This window comes from Ceratotherium simum, chromosome 1 (assembly GCF_057802395.1).
Source record: "Ceratotherium simum simum isolate JZ-2026a chromosome 1, ASM5780239v1, whole genome shotgun sequence".
Taxonomy (NCBI): domain Eukaryota; kingdom Metazoa; phylum Chordata; class Mammalia; order Perissodactyla; family Rhinocerotidae; genus Ceratotherium; species Ceratotherium simum.
In genome coordinates, this window is record NC_141900.1 from 22,054,741 (window position 1) to 22,070,699 (window position 15,959).

The 15,959-nt window shown below is 38.0% G+C and overlaps 1 protein-coding gene across 1 annotated transcript in view; it reads left to right on the forward strand.

Annotated features, from left to right (window-relative positions):
- FBXL13 (F-box and leucine rich repeat protein 13) overlaps nt 1-15,959 on the forward strand; it is a 241,386-nt gene that overhangs the window by 29,266 nt on the left and 196,161 nt on the right. The window contains 3 exon segments of the mRNA XM_014794454.2: nt 506-609; nt 1,076-1,100; nt 1,102-1,177. Coding sequence (XP_014649940.2) covers nt 506-609; nt 1,076-1,100; nt 1,102-1,177 — 205 coding nt within the window.

Below are 15,959 nucleotides of genomic sequence, written 5' to 3' on the forward strand. Positions count from 1 at the left end.
CTTATCAGGCCATGCTGTGGTGGCATCCCATATAAAGTGGAGGAAGATGGGCCTGGATGTTAGCCCAGGGCCAGTCTTCCTTAGCAAAAAGAGAAGGATTGGCGGATGTTAGCTCAGGGCCGATCTTCCTCACCAAAAAAAAAAAAAAAAAAAAAAAGAGTTCCTCATACTTAAAAAGGGTAGAAACCATTGGTGTAAAGTATCCCAACTATGTCTTCAGTTTGACTATAAAGTACGCCTCACGTAATGCAAAGCACTGCAGAGGGACTTTTCGTTGTGTCATTTACGACGGATTTTTTTTTTTGAAAGAGTAAAGGTAAACTGCATTTTGGTTTGATTTTAGCAAAATATTAACACTGAATAAATGCAGAGAGGTATCTATAAAGCATGTTTACTTAAAAAACTGTCATATTATTTGACTTTGCAATTGTAGATAGAAAGTCTATTTGTCGCTTAGTAAGAACATGCAAATCTAGAAATACTGATTCTGTTTCCTTTTCCCCAGGCTCTGTTATGTGGTCTACTTGTTACATGTCCTGAGGATCCCCTGGGATATTTAGAGGAAATGATCATTACTATAATGGAAAACAGTCTTGAAAGTCTTCTTTGGTAAGTGTTGTTTTGACTTATGGTAGGGAGATATTTTATTTTGAAAGTAAAACACTCATTGTATAGTATCAAAAAAGGTCTTGCAATGAATGCTTCCAATCTTAAGATTATTGAAGAATCCCTCCATGGGCTTTTAAGTCCCCAAAACTTCAACAGGAACAATTTCCCCACTGTTCTCAACTTGAGAAATATAGTGTGCTTTCATCAATAACGTGCTCATAGGGCAGCTTATTTGAAGTTGGGGATGAGGAAAGGGAGGCATGCCCTCTTGGGGAGCACAGCAAAATCTTGAGAAGGGGTAGTTTGAAAAAGCCCTGCAGGAGATTCTGATATGCTTCTCCCCAGGGAAAGTGTCTCTTTCTTCCCCTCCCTTACACTCCACCTGTATGAAGCACTGATCTAATTATGGAACTAATTACTATGAAATGAAATTAATTTTTGATGGTGTTTTATGACTTTATTAAAGGGGTATGTGCATTGATCCATCAATGAAAACCAAAGATTTGGAGATCGTCTGAAACTTACATGGAACAACTTTTTGGACTGGATGATCAGCTGATAAGTGTTAGTGATCAAGCATCTAAAATACATGTCTTGAGTTTCGGTGGAGGTTCTCAAATAGACTTTAGATTTTACGAGATGTGTGAGGTCAGACTGTTTTTGGAATTGGGGGCACTCAGAAAACTGAAGGAACATCACACATACACACACGCGCACACACACACACACACACACAGCCACCCTCATAGTAACCTCCCCAAATTTTGTAGAAGCTTTTAAACAGGCATTTATTCTTCATCTTTCTGATAAAACCTTTCTATTAAGTTTCCTCTTTCCCCTTTCTCCTTCTCTGCCTCTCTTGCATCTTTATAATGATAAAAGTAGCATTATGGAAAGCTTTAAAGGAGGATTTTTTATTTCCTTTCTAATCTAGTACTTCCTTCTGTATTCCATCCTCCCTCCATTCTCTCTGCCATCTGCTGGGGAATTATGCTCATAAAGATACGGCCAAAACACTAGTGAGATCTAACTTAAAAGCCAGACTGATTGTTAATGAAAGGAATGACCAGCTCCAACAGCTGGTTTGATCCTGTAAAGAGGGCAAAGAAGTAATTCAGGACATAGAGACTTTCAAAACAAAGACTTTGTTTCTAAGGGAAGCTAAAATAGCAAAAGGCATTTGGGGAGAGAAATACCAACACAAATTAGATGTGTAGGGGACCATGCGTGATACCTCTAGATCCCAGGCTGGTGTCTGGGTAAGCTTTGGCAGAGCTGGGGAGTTGCTGGTGAAGTTGGGCATTGAAAAGTGGACTCAAAGCCACGGTCAAGGTAGGTACCGTGAGCCAGGAACAATCTGAAGCATCATTTAGAAGGATGAGTGGAGAGTAACACTGGATCCTGATCAGTGGTCTGCAACAGAGAGACAGAAAAAGAGGGGTGGAATACTTCTGCCAAGCCTGGGATGATTCTGAGGCACCAATACACTGGGAAGAACCCACGTATCTGATCCTCGTTGACCTGACCCTACTATCAACCACAGACCTGTGATCTGTTGTGGAGTGCAGATATCTGCAAAGTGTGTTCTTGGAGAGGTTTGGGAGCAACCTCAGGAGCTGAGGGAGAGACCTAGGGGATGGGATTCTAGGTCCTCCCATCCCCTCCCCTTACACTCTAGAATAGTTTCATTTTGAGTATAATGTCACGTGAAAAAGCTTGAACACCATTGCCATAAGGTACTAAAATTATTAAAAACCACTGATCTAGAGGGGTAAACCTCATTGTCAATATTTTGAAAGCAATCTTATAAAATACAATGAGATTGTGTCCAATGTCTAGCTAGAAGGCTATAGAGAATCTTTAAAAAATTGCACAGAATTCCAAGAGACACCATAGCTACTTTATTTTTTTTTTATTTTTATTTTTTTCAGTTTATAAAGATTTTATTTATTTATTTTTCCCCCCAAAGCCCTAGTAGATAGTTGTATGTCATAGTTGCACATCCTTCTAGTTGCTGTATGTGGGACGCGACCTCAGCATGGCTGGAGAAGCTGTGCTCGCCCGGGATCTGAACCCGGGCTGCCAGCAGCGGAACGCGCGCACTTAACCGCTAAGCCACAGGGCCGGCCCACCATAGCTACTTTAAACCTAAAGTTTTATTAGGAAAGGAATTCTCAGAGATATTTCATGGCATTGAAAGCGCAAAGGATAAAACATTGGAAGCTGATCCAGACTTAGAAAGGGGTATGACAGTTTACCAAGGTGTAGAAAAGATGCCCACTTCATATTGTAAGTTAGAAAAAATAGAAACTAGATGTGACTTGGCAAAATGAAATCTCCGGGTGCCTAGGATTGTTTAGTCAGAGGGCTCAGCCTAGGTTGGATATAGAATAATTCATTTCTCCTTCACCCTCAGAGAACAGTGAAAAGTTTTTTTTTTTTTTTTAATAATTTTATTCATTTATTTATTTTTCCCCCAAAGCCCCAGTAGATAGTTGTATGTCATAGTTGCACATCCTTCTAGTTGCTGTACGTGGGAATCGGCCTCAGCATGGCCGGAGAGACAGTGCGTCGGTGTGCGCCTGGGATCCAAACCCAGGCTGCCAGCAGCGGAGTGCGTGCACTTAACCGCTAAGCCGGGGGCCAGCCCAAAAGTTGGTTTTTTTTTACAAAGAGATAAGACACTTAATCCTCAATGTTTCTAGTATTTTGAATTACAGTTTACTAAATAAGTATTAGCTTTGCTTTTCCCCCCATTTTTCCTTCGTATACTGTTTCCTATACAGTTATAACTACCAGTAAGAGAGTTTTAATGTTTTGACAATACATTTTAAAGGTCACAAACAATTATAATTTTTCCCATTGATTATTAAGATTGCTTTGCATGGTTTCAGTGTGCAGTTATTTTTATGGTCTCATGCTTCGTAGTCCTGCACAGCAGGGACTGCCTGTATCTGCCTATTTATAAATATGTATTTGTTTCTATTTGTGCAAACAGAGAAGATTGAATACAGGAAACTGTGAGTAAGCCAAATAGTTACAGAAAAGATAGGAACTGTTCTCATAACAGTAGATAGAAAGACAGTTTAACTGTGTGTTCCAAGATGAAAGAATCAACCATTGTAAGGAGGAAATTAACTTCACAGACTTGATTCTCATTTCTTAGGAAATGAAATCTCCAGATAGGCCTGCTAATTACAAGAAGAAGAGGCATCTATAACATTTTAAAAATCTTTCTGTAATGGAAAAATTTAAATATAACACAAAAGTAGAGAGAATACCATAGTGATCCCCTCTCATCCAGCTTAAATGAGAAACAACATTGTGCCAATTTTGCCAATCTTGTTAATTATTCTCCCCTCCCTCTTTTTTGTTAGAGTATTAGAAAGCAAATCCCAGGAAATGTGTTATTTTACCAGTCCTAAATACTTCAATGTGCATCTCTAACAGGAAATGGCATTTTTAGAGAACATAGCACAGTGCATTTGTCTACAAAATTACCAATAATTCCTGAATATCATCTAGTGCTTACTATATTCAGATATATTCCATATTCAGTCCATATTTGGGTTTCCCAAATTGTCTCAAAAATGCCTTTTTACATATGGCTCTGTTAAGTCGAAATCCATACAGGGTCCACATAATGCACTTGGTTGTTATGTATCTAATGTCTCTTGTAATCTACAATAGTTTTCCTTTCATATTTTTTTCCATGCCACTTCGTTATGTGAAGGAAACAGATCATTTGTCATGTAAAATGTCCCACATTCTCATTGTTTCCTCTGGCGTCATTTCATTTGTTCTGTTTCTTGTATTTCCTGCAAGTTGGTAGTTAGATCTAGTTAGATCTATAAACAAGTTTGTAGTTAGATCTACAAACTTGATATTCACGTTCTTTTTTTCCTTTTTTTCTGTTGGTGATAAGAATACTGCATAGGGAATGTTATGTTCTTCCTAGTATATCATTTTAGGACGCATCCATGGTCTGGTTGACCCACTTTTTTTTTTTTGCTGGGAAAGATTTGCTCTGAGCTAACATCTGTTGCCAATATTCCTCTCTCTCTTTTTTCTTCCCTCCCCGAAGCCCCAGTACATAGTTGTAGATTCTAGTTGCAAGTCCTTCTAGTTCTTCTATGTGAGCTGCCGCCACAGTGTGACTACTGACAGACGAGTGGTGTGGTTCTGCGCCGGGGAACTGAACCCAGGCTGCTGAAGTGGAGCATACTGAACTTTAACTGCTAGGCCATCAGAGCTGGCTCTGGTTGACCCACTCTTTTTTTTTTTTTTTTGGTGAGGAAAATTAGCCCTGAGCTAACATCTGTTGTTAATCCTCCTCTTTTTGCTGAGGAAGATTGACCCTGAGCTAACATCCATGCCCGTCTTCCTCTACTTTATATGTGTAACACCTGCCACAGCCTGGCTTCATAAGTGGTGCGTAGGTCCGTGCCCGGGATCCGAACCTGTGAACCCTGGGCCACCAAAGCGGAGTGCGCAAACTTAACCACTATGCCACTGGGCTGGCCTCTGGTTGACCCACTTTTAGTGAATCTTGATTCCTATAGACATTAACATGATTGCTTATTAGTTTTATCCTACCATATACATATAATGGTTCCAGAATAACAAAACCACAAGACTACTAACAATAAAACTACTGAATACAGTTTAAGAAAATTATGCAATTCTTTTTGCCTTCAAGATGTGTGTATCCTACCAGGTATTTTCAGTAAAAATAATACTTTTTTGTGCCAGTGGTCGTCTTTTTTTCTCTTTGATATAACAATGCTTTTTCAGTTATGTATAACATTACATGGCAAGAAAATCAAAACAAAAATGAGAAATATTCAGAGAAGTATTGCTTTCATTTCTGCTTCTTTATCCTCCATGGAATAACCCTTTCTCTAGGTAACTAATTTTAGTAGGTTTTAGTTTATCCTTACATTGTTTCTTTTTGAAAAATATGAACAAATACACTGTATTCTCCTTCTCTTGACTTCTTATACATGTCAACGAATAAGAGCCATAAACTGCAAGAGAAGCAAACAGTTTATTTGTGGTCTCAAGAACTGTAATTCAGGAGACACAGATTTGAGTAGAAACTCAAATGTGCTCTGATTACAGGAGAGGGGCTGAGGGTTTCTATGGGAGAAAGGGAGGAAGATGAGGTAAGTTGTATTAAGGAAGAGTTCATTGGTGCTAGATGAGGTAAGGCCAGGTTTGTACTTCCTAGATTGGCTTGAGATTCAGTCATCAGCAAAGTCTAGTTCCATCGGTCCTTACAAACAGAATATTCTTGTCCTTACTGACTTCTTGGAATGTTGGCGGTTTGGTCCAGTTTGGAAGATAAAGAATTTAACAAGACATGTAAGGCAATTCCTCTGGAATGGTTGCTCCAGCTCTATTTTAATATGGCTCCGCTCATGTCATCTTTCACATTTTCCCCTTTTGATCACGATCTTTCTCTGAAAGCTTTGATGATTGACTATTGAAAAGCATTGCTGATCAGCCATCAAAGCATCATTGGTCTCTTGTCACCAGGAAGTCTTATTCCTGGTGTGTCATGTCCCGCATAGGAGGGAAAGAGTTTTCCTTAGGAGCCTTTAGGCCACATTTGAGCAACAAAAGCGCCAAAGCAGAGGAAGGCTCTACTGTCAAGTTCTTTTAAGGGTAAACATCTCCTGCAGTTCGTTGAAGTTTCTTACGTGAAGTTTCATAAGCCTTAGTAATCATTTCGAAGCGCTGAGCAACCATTATCCGAGTCGTGTTTTTATAACATCAAGCTATGCGGAGAAGACAAAGTTTTACAACAATGAGAAGTCCTATGATAACAAACAAAGTGCTAAGTCCAAATTGGAGGACAGACCCAGACTAGGAGGCAATGCCTGAGGGCAGCCAGGGAAAGAGATCAAAGAACGATGGGATGTCAGTGAGCCCTGCATTTAACCATTTGGCCGGTGCTTGGATTTTGTCTAGTTCAGTTTTTACTTCGCCAGAGGTGTTTACTCAAGTCAAACAAGAGGTATTTACAACAGTTACAAATGTTACCTCTCAAATCTCTGGAGGTTTGATTGATTAGGCAAGAAATTCTAGACACTTAGCACAAGGAATTAAGGGAGGAAAGGTGGAGAGATTGGCAATTAAATGTACTAAAGGATCTCTAGATTCATGTACAGAACAAGGCTTCTGATGACAAACCCAATAGTCAGAAAGATTTACCCCTTGTTTAATAGACTGGGAGATGTGGATAAGATTATTGTCTTTCTAAGAAAAAGAGGGAGAAAATAAGGTAAGAAGCAACAGTGTGTAAAAGGTATACAGGCCTGGTCCAGCCATCTGGGGAAAGCTGGCTGCCTCAGATGTGGGTTACTTCTCTTCCTAGTTAATTTGATTTGGAGGTTTCCAGCATTTGTACAGGCCCAGATGTCAGGTGGAACCTTCTTTAGCTGTGAGATGTATCTTCAAGGTTAAATGCCTTCTAGTTCTGCAACTGTGTCAGTGGTTAGGAGCACTTGGTAAGGTCCTTTCCAGTGGGGCTTGAGGGCTGTCTTCCTCTGATGATGCTTTCAGAATACTCAGTCACCAGGCTCTAGACTGTGACCAACCAGATCCTTTAAATTGGAATCCAGGAAAGCTTCTTTAACCTGTTGATGATAGGCTCGAGCATAAGACATTAGAAATTTACAGTAGCTGGTCATACTAGCATAAGACAGCAAGGGATCAGCAGAAGGCTGTATACCAATAGACACTGATCTGCCAGTGACCACCTCATGTGGAATCAGTTCATGTTTTCCAAAGCGGGCACTGTGAGCAGTTGGTGAGACCAAAAGCAATACCTTAGGGCAGGGGAGTCCAGTCTATAGGTATATAACAAAACCTCAAAGATGATTCGCAGGACTAGAATCCAATATCTATAAAGGTGCAAACACAATTTTTCTCTCTAAAATTACCCTCATTTTTTTTTTTTACCAAAGATAATCACAGTATAACTAATTTGATTATATTAAAAACTTAGCCTGATTCTTTATACAAGTGAAAATAAGAATACTCACTGAGAGTTTCTGAATTCTAGAGCGATCAGGTAGGGAGAAAAGGTAAATGTTTCATTTGTTCACAAAGGTATATCTTACCAAATTGTTGATAGCTTAAGAGAAAAGATTTCTTTAAATCTGGAAAAACAAAACATTGGAGCATTTTCCTCGTTCATGTAGTCCCATGTAATTTAATATTTCTTCTGCCTGAATCCAGTTTTTTGGTTAGTTTTCTTGACTTTGCCTGATGATTGAGGATGACAGGAACAGTGATAGTTGCAAGAAGTTTGTAAGGTTTTGTTAAGGTTCATATGATTTGCCCAGTGAAGTGGGTGCCTCAATCTCTGGAGACTGTGGAAGGTATACCCCAAGTGGGAAATGCATTTTCTAACAGTTTCTTTCTCATTGTGAGGGTATCAACTTTGTGGCAAGGGAGGGCTTTAACTCATCTAGAAAACATACATACAACAACAATAACAAGAACATAAAGATAACCCATGCTGAGCAACAGTTGAATGAAATTTAGCTGCAGGTGCTTAAAGGACCTAGAGGGAGGAGTTTGAGGCCTCTGGGGACAGAGATAGTTTTTCTTAATGTACTATGGTAGGTAAAGGAATGTAAAAACAAAACAAATAGGGTTTTCCAGGGAGCCAGGAAGCACCAAGCAGCTGTCTTAGGTTTCCCATAGCCTCGATTATTCATTTAATTTACAGTCATTGTTGACCCATCTTAATTTCTCTGGTTCAGGAGCAGACTGTTGTCATGTTACAAGGACATCAGAATGGAAAAAGTCTGGCAATGAGGGGTCAATTTTTCTTGCAGAAGCAGAATGGACTTCATCCACATGTGTCACAACCTTTACAGATTCTGTTGTTGCTGCCTTTGCATCAAATTCAGCTAAGGCACTTTCCTGATATTTAGTGTGAGCCTCAATTTTGATGACAGACAACATTTTATACCAGGACATATTAGATTTCTAGGAATTTCACGTAATTTTTGGAGCTCTTATAATATATACTTATAAAGACATAATATAAAGAAGGCTTAATGTTATTTCTTATATAACAAAGCTTCCCATGTAATTTAACATATCAGATAGGCCTAATTAGTTTGCTATTCCGTTTTTTATAAGGAGAGAGAACAAATATTTTGAGATGTTTCAAGGATCCTCTGAAAAGTCCCAAAGTTAGCTAAAGGTCAAAAAAGGTTTTATTTAGAACCTGATTTGGGGAAGTTTGTCAAAAATATCAATAAGGTTTCTAAACACTTGCCTAAATAAGATCACAGATCATTATGAAACTTAATATTTAATTATCTATTTAACAAAAGTGACAAAAAAGATTTCAAAGGCAAATATAGAAGGTTACATAGCTGCAAAACCTTATCTCTTTTAATACAAAAGACTCTGCTTTCCTAAGTAATTGAAGACCTGATAAAGAGAAAACACAGAATCTTTGTTTCCTAACGGATTACGTTAAAGGTAAAGAAACTTTGTTTATAATTTCTTATTGAGAGCAGACCAATAATCTGAGAAGACTTTGTCTTTTAATAGAGAGAAAAACCAAATTCTAATTTTGCACCAATATACTTTTGATATTAAAATTCATTTACTTAATTAAAATTCATTCCAATCTTAGCCAGCTTGACCATGCATGAAACTCTTTTCTCAGGTTTCCTCTTCCACAGACCTTATATAACTTTCTTTGTACGTTCAGAATTTGTCCTTTCTTCTTTCCTATAGCCAGTTTTGTTTTAGGACAAATTTACTTTCTTAACGAAAATATCTCCATTCCTTATACCTTCTTTTACTGAAAATATAAATTTTCTCATAGCATAAATTTTTTTTAACATGGCACGAGACATGTTTGTTAACAGAACCAAACATTTTTTAGTTTTTCTGTAATATGAAGTGAAAAGTAGGTAAACTTAGACTTGCTTAGCAATTAATGTTTCAGTATTTTATCCTACTTGAAAGTGATCTAGATATTCAATGAGCTTTTCATCATTTAATTTAACTTAGTAAAACTCTAAGGTTTCAAGTTACCAAAAAGATTATGGAAGCTATTTTTGCATACATATACCATAATGCACCACTATTATTTAAAAGTTTACCTTAAAACCTTTTATTTTACTTACATCTATTTAGTTTACTTGTTCCCAATAGTTATGTTTAGATTATCTACAAAAACTTCATAAGACAGGGGCCAGCCCATGGCATAGTGGTTGAGTTTGGCACGCTCTGCTTGGGCGGCACCAGTTCACGGGTTTGGATCCCGGGAACAGACCTACACCATTCATCAGCCATGCTGCAGCAGTAACCCACGTGCAAAGTGGAGGAAGATTGGGTGCAGATGTTAGCTCAGGGCTAATCTTCCTCAAGCAAGAAAAGAGGAAGATGGGCAACAGATGTTAGCTCAGGGCGAATATTCCTCAGCAAAAAACAAACAAACAAAACAAAAAGCAAATACAAAAAACTTCATAAGAGATTAGATGAAGTCAGCCATAAATTTTTTACTGCTGAATTTTGTAATAGAGATAACATGAATTTGTTTGACTTTTAGTAAACCTAGGTAAAACGAAAGTTTTGTCACATTAACTTGAAATACATTTGGGTTAGTTTATATTATATTTAGAAATGATTTATATAAGCACTTACTTTAAGTCAATTAAATAGAGCTCTTTTAGAAATTATACCATCTGGAAGCAGAAAAATGTCATACATTTACAACATACGTATATATAGACACATACATAGAGACCCCATAGTTATCATTTTAAAATTACTGCTGTGAATCAGGTACAGTGATACAAAACTCACTAGTTATAAAGAATAGTTGGATTCAAATTTTGTTTCTGGTGGATGGAATAAATTAAGGCTATCTGCTTAGATAGCTAAGGGTTTTTCTACTAATATTTAAGGAGAAGATACTTATTGGGCAAGAGTGCTTCTATAGTCATGTGCCTCTTTTTTCCTTTTTTTTCTTCAGTCTTAGGAATTGGTGATGGTCTAGATAGTAGTTCCCAGAGAGGTTGCAAGCCTTTTGAGATAAATAGAGGAGATTTTGGGGATTGGGGAAAGGGAATGGGTGGAATCTGATCTGCCTCTGGAGCTGCATTTCCAGTTTTGCGAAGATTTGTAAGATAAGAACAGTTGATTTCAATTCCTCAGAAATTGGGTTGTCACTTAAATGGCATCGTAGTTTGATCTACCTGCCAACTACATCATCCCTAATTTGTTTCTTTCCCTCTGGGTACATAGTTTTTATTTTAATTTGTGGAACAAGTCCTAAAAAAAAAATTCTTATCAGGCTCCAAATATCAGCTTCCAATTTGGCCAATTTCTGATCATAAGTTACTAAATCCTTTCAAATATCTCATCAGGTTTCAGCCGGAAAAAACAGTAAGTATTTCTGGCAGTGTTAAACAACTCCATTAATTTTTGATTTTTGTTTCCCCTTGACTATTTAAGGGAAAAATGTAGCAGTTTACCAGAAAATCTCTCAGAGTCTCATTAACTCTGAGAGGGGCCCATACAGGGCCCTCCTTCAAAGGTAGATACAGGGTTTCTGTAAAGGCATTAACTTAACAGACTTTTGTATAGTCTTTTCTTTTTGGTACTTCTTACATCTTAATTTTTTATTGGCTTTTTGCAACAAAACTTTCAACAAAGCTATTTTGGAATTTTGAAGCCTTTGCTTTTGAGTGCACTTCCTAAATGATCTTATCAAATTGGAACGTTCCTTTTAATGGTCAATGTAATTCCTCTGAGGCTGGCAGCAGTTTGGTAGGACCCTAGCCGCAAGTGGAGTTCAATCCACATTTCTGTCCAGCCATAACTGGTCACAAATGGGGTGTAACCCATATTTCTGTCCAACCATATTTTGGCCCCCAACCTGATGGTTACCAAGCCAAGCTTTCAGGACATGAAACAAGTGTAGTAAGATATTGCTGTTCTTTGTAAATATTTATAGCTTTTGGGACCACAGTTTTTAAGCAGGTGTGCCAGAAGGTGGAGTGCTTGATTCTTTAGAAATTAAAGATCGTATTCAATTACTCTGGTCCATGGTTCCCAAATCTAGTGCACAAAAAGACAAGTTTTGGAAGCTCAAAGGAGCCCCAAAGTGGTCCCTATAATTTTAGATCATTTTTAGTATTGTTGGTCCACTCGGACAAAAATTTACAAGAGGAAGGACCGTAGTTCTTAAATATAAACCCAGCTGGAGTTCCCAAGGGAGGAACATCTCAGGAACTTTTAGAAGATGAAATTCCCGTGTTAAAGCATGGCTGGGCAAAGAGACAAGGAGACACCAGTTGCAAGCCCCAGGTTGTTACCTGTGCTTCCGACCCACTGGCGACAGTTGTTTGGACAAAGAACACAAAGGCAGAATTTGAGCACTCACCAGATAGGGAGTTAACCCTCAGATGGCAGCAGCCATATATGGCTCAAACAGAGAAGCCCTTCCAGATGCTGTGAATCGGCTTAGAGACAATTGTCTCCTGGGGTGTGTACATTCTAAAGACATGGTAAAATTTACAACTGCAAAGGACAGAGAGAAAAATGCAAGTTTTTTTTCCCTAGGAGTTTCAGGGTAATTGCAATTTAAAACTTTCCTTCAGTCTTAGGAATTGAATGTGGGTAGAGGAGGAGCAGAGGCAGTGACAGTAGAGAGAGATGGGTTGGCTGACTTTTCTAGATTTCCAAGCCTTTGAGAGAGGTCTGAATTGGCCTTGGTGAGTTTAGAATTAACAGCTTGCAGGGAAGCAACTTTCTGGTGTTTTGTTTAGAGGCCTCAAGGTACCAATTGAAATAAACTCCCCATTCAATATGACTAGGTCAATAGCCTTTTTCCAGTTGAGCACACAAGTAAACCAGTTTAGGGATTTCAAAGGAGCCCCATTTAGGCCAGTGAAGCCTCAAATTGTCCTGAGTAAAGCGAATCCAGCAGGACAAAGATCTACATGTAGAAGGTCCATATGCCTTAAACATAAAACCAGTAGGAGTCCCAGAAGGGGGTCCTGCCCTTTTGCAGTCCCCTTAGAAAATGGACTTCCCATTTGTGAGTACTTACCAGAGAAACAAGGCCCAACAAAGGAATGAAACAAACAGAAGTTCCTTAGCAAAGCCGACAATGAAAGGATGGCCAGAAGTGGTATCAAAGGACACCCAAATAAAGAATTTGAACCTCAACCAAGAATGGAAGCCTTGGGCCCAGGACGACTTACTGCTAGGCGCCAGAGTCTCCAGGAGGAGATTATGGAGCACAAAACACTCCTGCAGGTTTTTTGCTCATATCCACAGAGCACTGCCAGAATCAGAGGTCAGTAGCTCTGGATCCCACTTCTGACAGCATATAATGTCAATGAATAAGAAGCATAAACTGCAAGAGAAGGAAAAAGTTTATTTGCAGTCTCAACAATTGCAATTCAGGAGACACAGATTCGAGTAGAAACTCAAATGTGCTCTGATTACAGGAGAGGGGCTTAGGGTTTTTATGGGAGAAAGGGAGGAAGATGAGGCAAGTTGTACTAAGGAAGAGTTCATTGGTGCTAGATGAGGTAAGGCTAGGTTTGTACTTCCTAGATTGGCTTGAAATTCAGTCATCAGCAAAGTCCAGTTTTATCAGTCCTTACAAACAGGATATTCTTGTCCTTACTGATGTCTTGGAATGTTGGCGGTTTGGTCCAGTTTGGAAGATAAAGAAAACAAGATGTGTAAGGCAATTCCCCTGAAATGGCTGCTCCAGCTTTATTTTAATATGGCTCCATTCATGTCATCTTTCCCACACAGAAGTAGCAGACTATATATAGCCTTCTGCTTCTTGCTTTTCTCACTCAATACGTCCTGGAGGTCACTCCCTTATATGACTTTTAAGATGAGGCTATCACAAGGATCACTGTGTAGCAAAACCATAAAATTTAAATGAAAGATGTGGACTTAAAATGTCTTATTGATGTAACAAACAAAGTTTAACTATGAAAAGGAAACTTAACCTTGTGACCCCAGGGGCTGGAGTTTTAATCATTTGGGAGAGGCAGACAGATCCTGTGTCCCAAACAAGAATCAATTGGTCAATAACCACATCTTATTTCCTTGCTGGTTTACAAAAGTATTCCTTTTCTTTTGAGATTGGGTAGGTTACTGTTCCTGAGAAGGCATCAAAATAAGTATTACTATAACTTGGAAGGAATAAAAATAATAATAATAAGTATAAAAATAATGAAGATATGAACTCGATTAATGTTGTTTACCTTAGGATAAGTTTAAGTGTAAACTAAGTAATAAGAGTTAATGATATGGCATTTATGTATGTCTGTCTGCTGTGTATGACATTTGAGACTTCTAAAGAACATCTTTGTAAATTTTTAATTTAGTTTAAATTGTTTCAGGGACTTTACTTAATAAAATTTGTAATAAACATTTACATGTTTAAGAAAAATTGATTTTTCAAAGTTGTCTTCATTTAAATATGCGTTTATTAAATAGAGCCCTAAAATACAAATAGCAATGAGTGTTTCTCTCCATGTATAAAAGCCCCTTGGGCATTAAAGACTCTTTCAGTAATTTGTAAAATATCTAAAAATAAGAAAATTACGGGCTGGCCCTGTGGCTTAGCGGTTAAGTGTGCGTGCTCTGCTACTGGCGTCCCGGTTCGGATCCTGGGCACGCACCGATGCACTGATTGTCAGGCCATGCTGAGGCAGCATCCCACATACAGCAGCTAGAAGGATATGGAACTGTGACATACAACTATCTACTGAGGCTTTGGGGATAAAACGGAAGAAAAAAAAAAATGGAGGAGGATTGGCAATAGATGTTAGCACAGGGCCGGTCTTCCTCAGCAAAAAGAGGAGGACTGGCATGGATATTAGCTCAGGGCTGATCTTTCTCACCAAAAAAAAAAAAAAAAAAAGGAAAAAAAAAGGAAAATTACTCATTGTGAAAAATCCAACACTTCATACACAGTACCACACCATGGTACTGTATGTTACAGATACTGCTCACTTTTGCATTAAAGACATGGTTTCTTTTTACTATTGTTGTTATTACTATTAACTTTTACAGCCTATGAAAAATAAAAAATTCAGAGTTGGAAGGGATTTAAATTAGACATATGCGTTCAACAGATATTTATAAACCTTGTCTCAGTCTGTTCAGGGTGCTATAACAAAAAATACCATAGACTAGGTGGTTATAAACAATAGAAATTTATTTCTCACAGTTCTGGAGGCTGAGAAGTCCAAGATCAAGGTGCTGGCAGATTTGATGTCTGGTGAGATCCTGCTTCCTGGTTCATAAACTGCCATATTCTGCTATAACCTCACATGGCAGAAGGGGTCAGGGAGCCCTCTGGGGTCTCTTTTATGAAGGCACTAATCCCGTTCATGAGGGTGGAACCCTCATGACCTAATCATCTTCAAAAGACCCCACCTCCACATACCATCACACTGGGGATTAGGTTTCAACACATGAATTTTGGGGGACACAAACTTTCAGTCTATAGCAAACCCCATACTACTTTGCTAGCATTATTCTAGAATGATACTGTATGGAATATTACTAAAGCTCATGAATGAAGTAAAGGTATGGTAATTTAAAAGATGGTGAGATATATTAAGACAATTTAATATATAATTTCTTGATTCAAGGATTGACTGAGCAAAAAAAGGAATTGCCCACCAGAAGAAAAATTATGTTATAATATGCTAAAAACCAAAAATTATAATATGAAGTTAATGGTTTACATTTATTTTTCATTTGGTTCTTACCAGATTCCTAATATTATACTAGGTACCTCAAATATTATAGAAGCAATTTTTTCTCTATAGATATTTAAATGCATCCATTTTCTCATATATAATAAATGGACATTATCTTACAAAGTTAAAAATTAGTGAGACCAATTACTACTTACATTAAAGAGCCATAAATTCAGTATCTGTGTGTAAGTTAGCATTAATGATTTGTAATGGTATTTCATTATCTTTTCATTTATTACAAAATTTCCCCAGGTTTCACCAGCCCGGGATACAAGTAGAACAGTGTTAATAATAACATTCCAAACTGCACTGCCTCTATTTTCCATTTCTTTGTTGACGTACTTACTGAGTTCATCCATTCTTCTCCCAAGATCAGTGAGCATCCTTATGACTCTTTGTTTGAACTCTTTGTCAGGTAGATTGCTCATTTCTGTTTCATTTAAATCTTTTTCTGGGGTTTTGTCCTGTTCCTTTACTTAGAATGTATTCTTTTGCCTCCTCATTTTGCCTCTTTCTCTGTGCTTATGTCTGTGTATTAGGTGGGTCGAGAGGTGGCCTTATGTA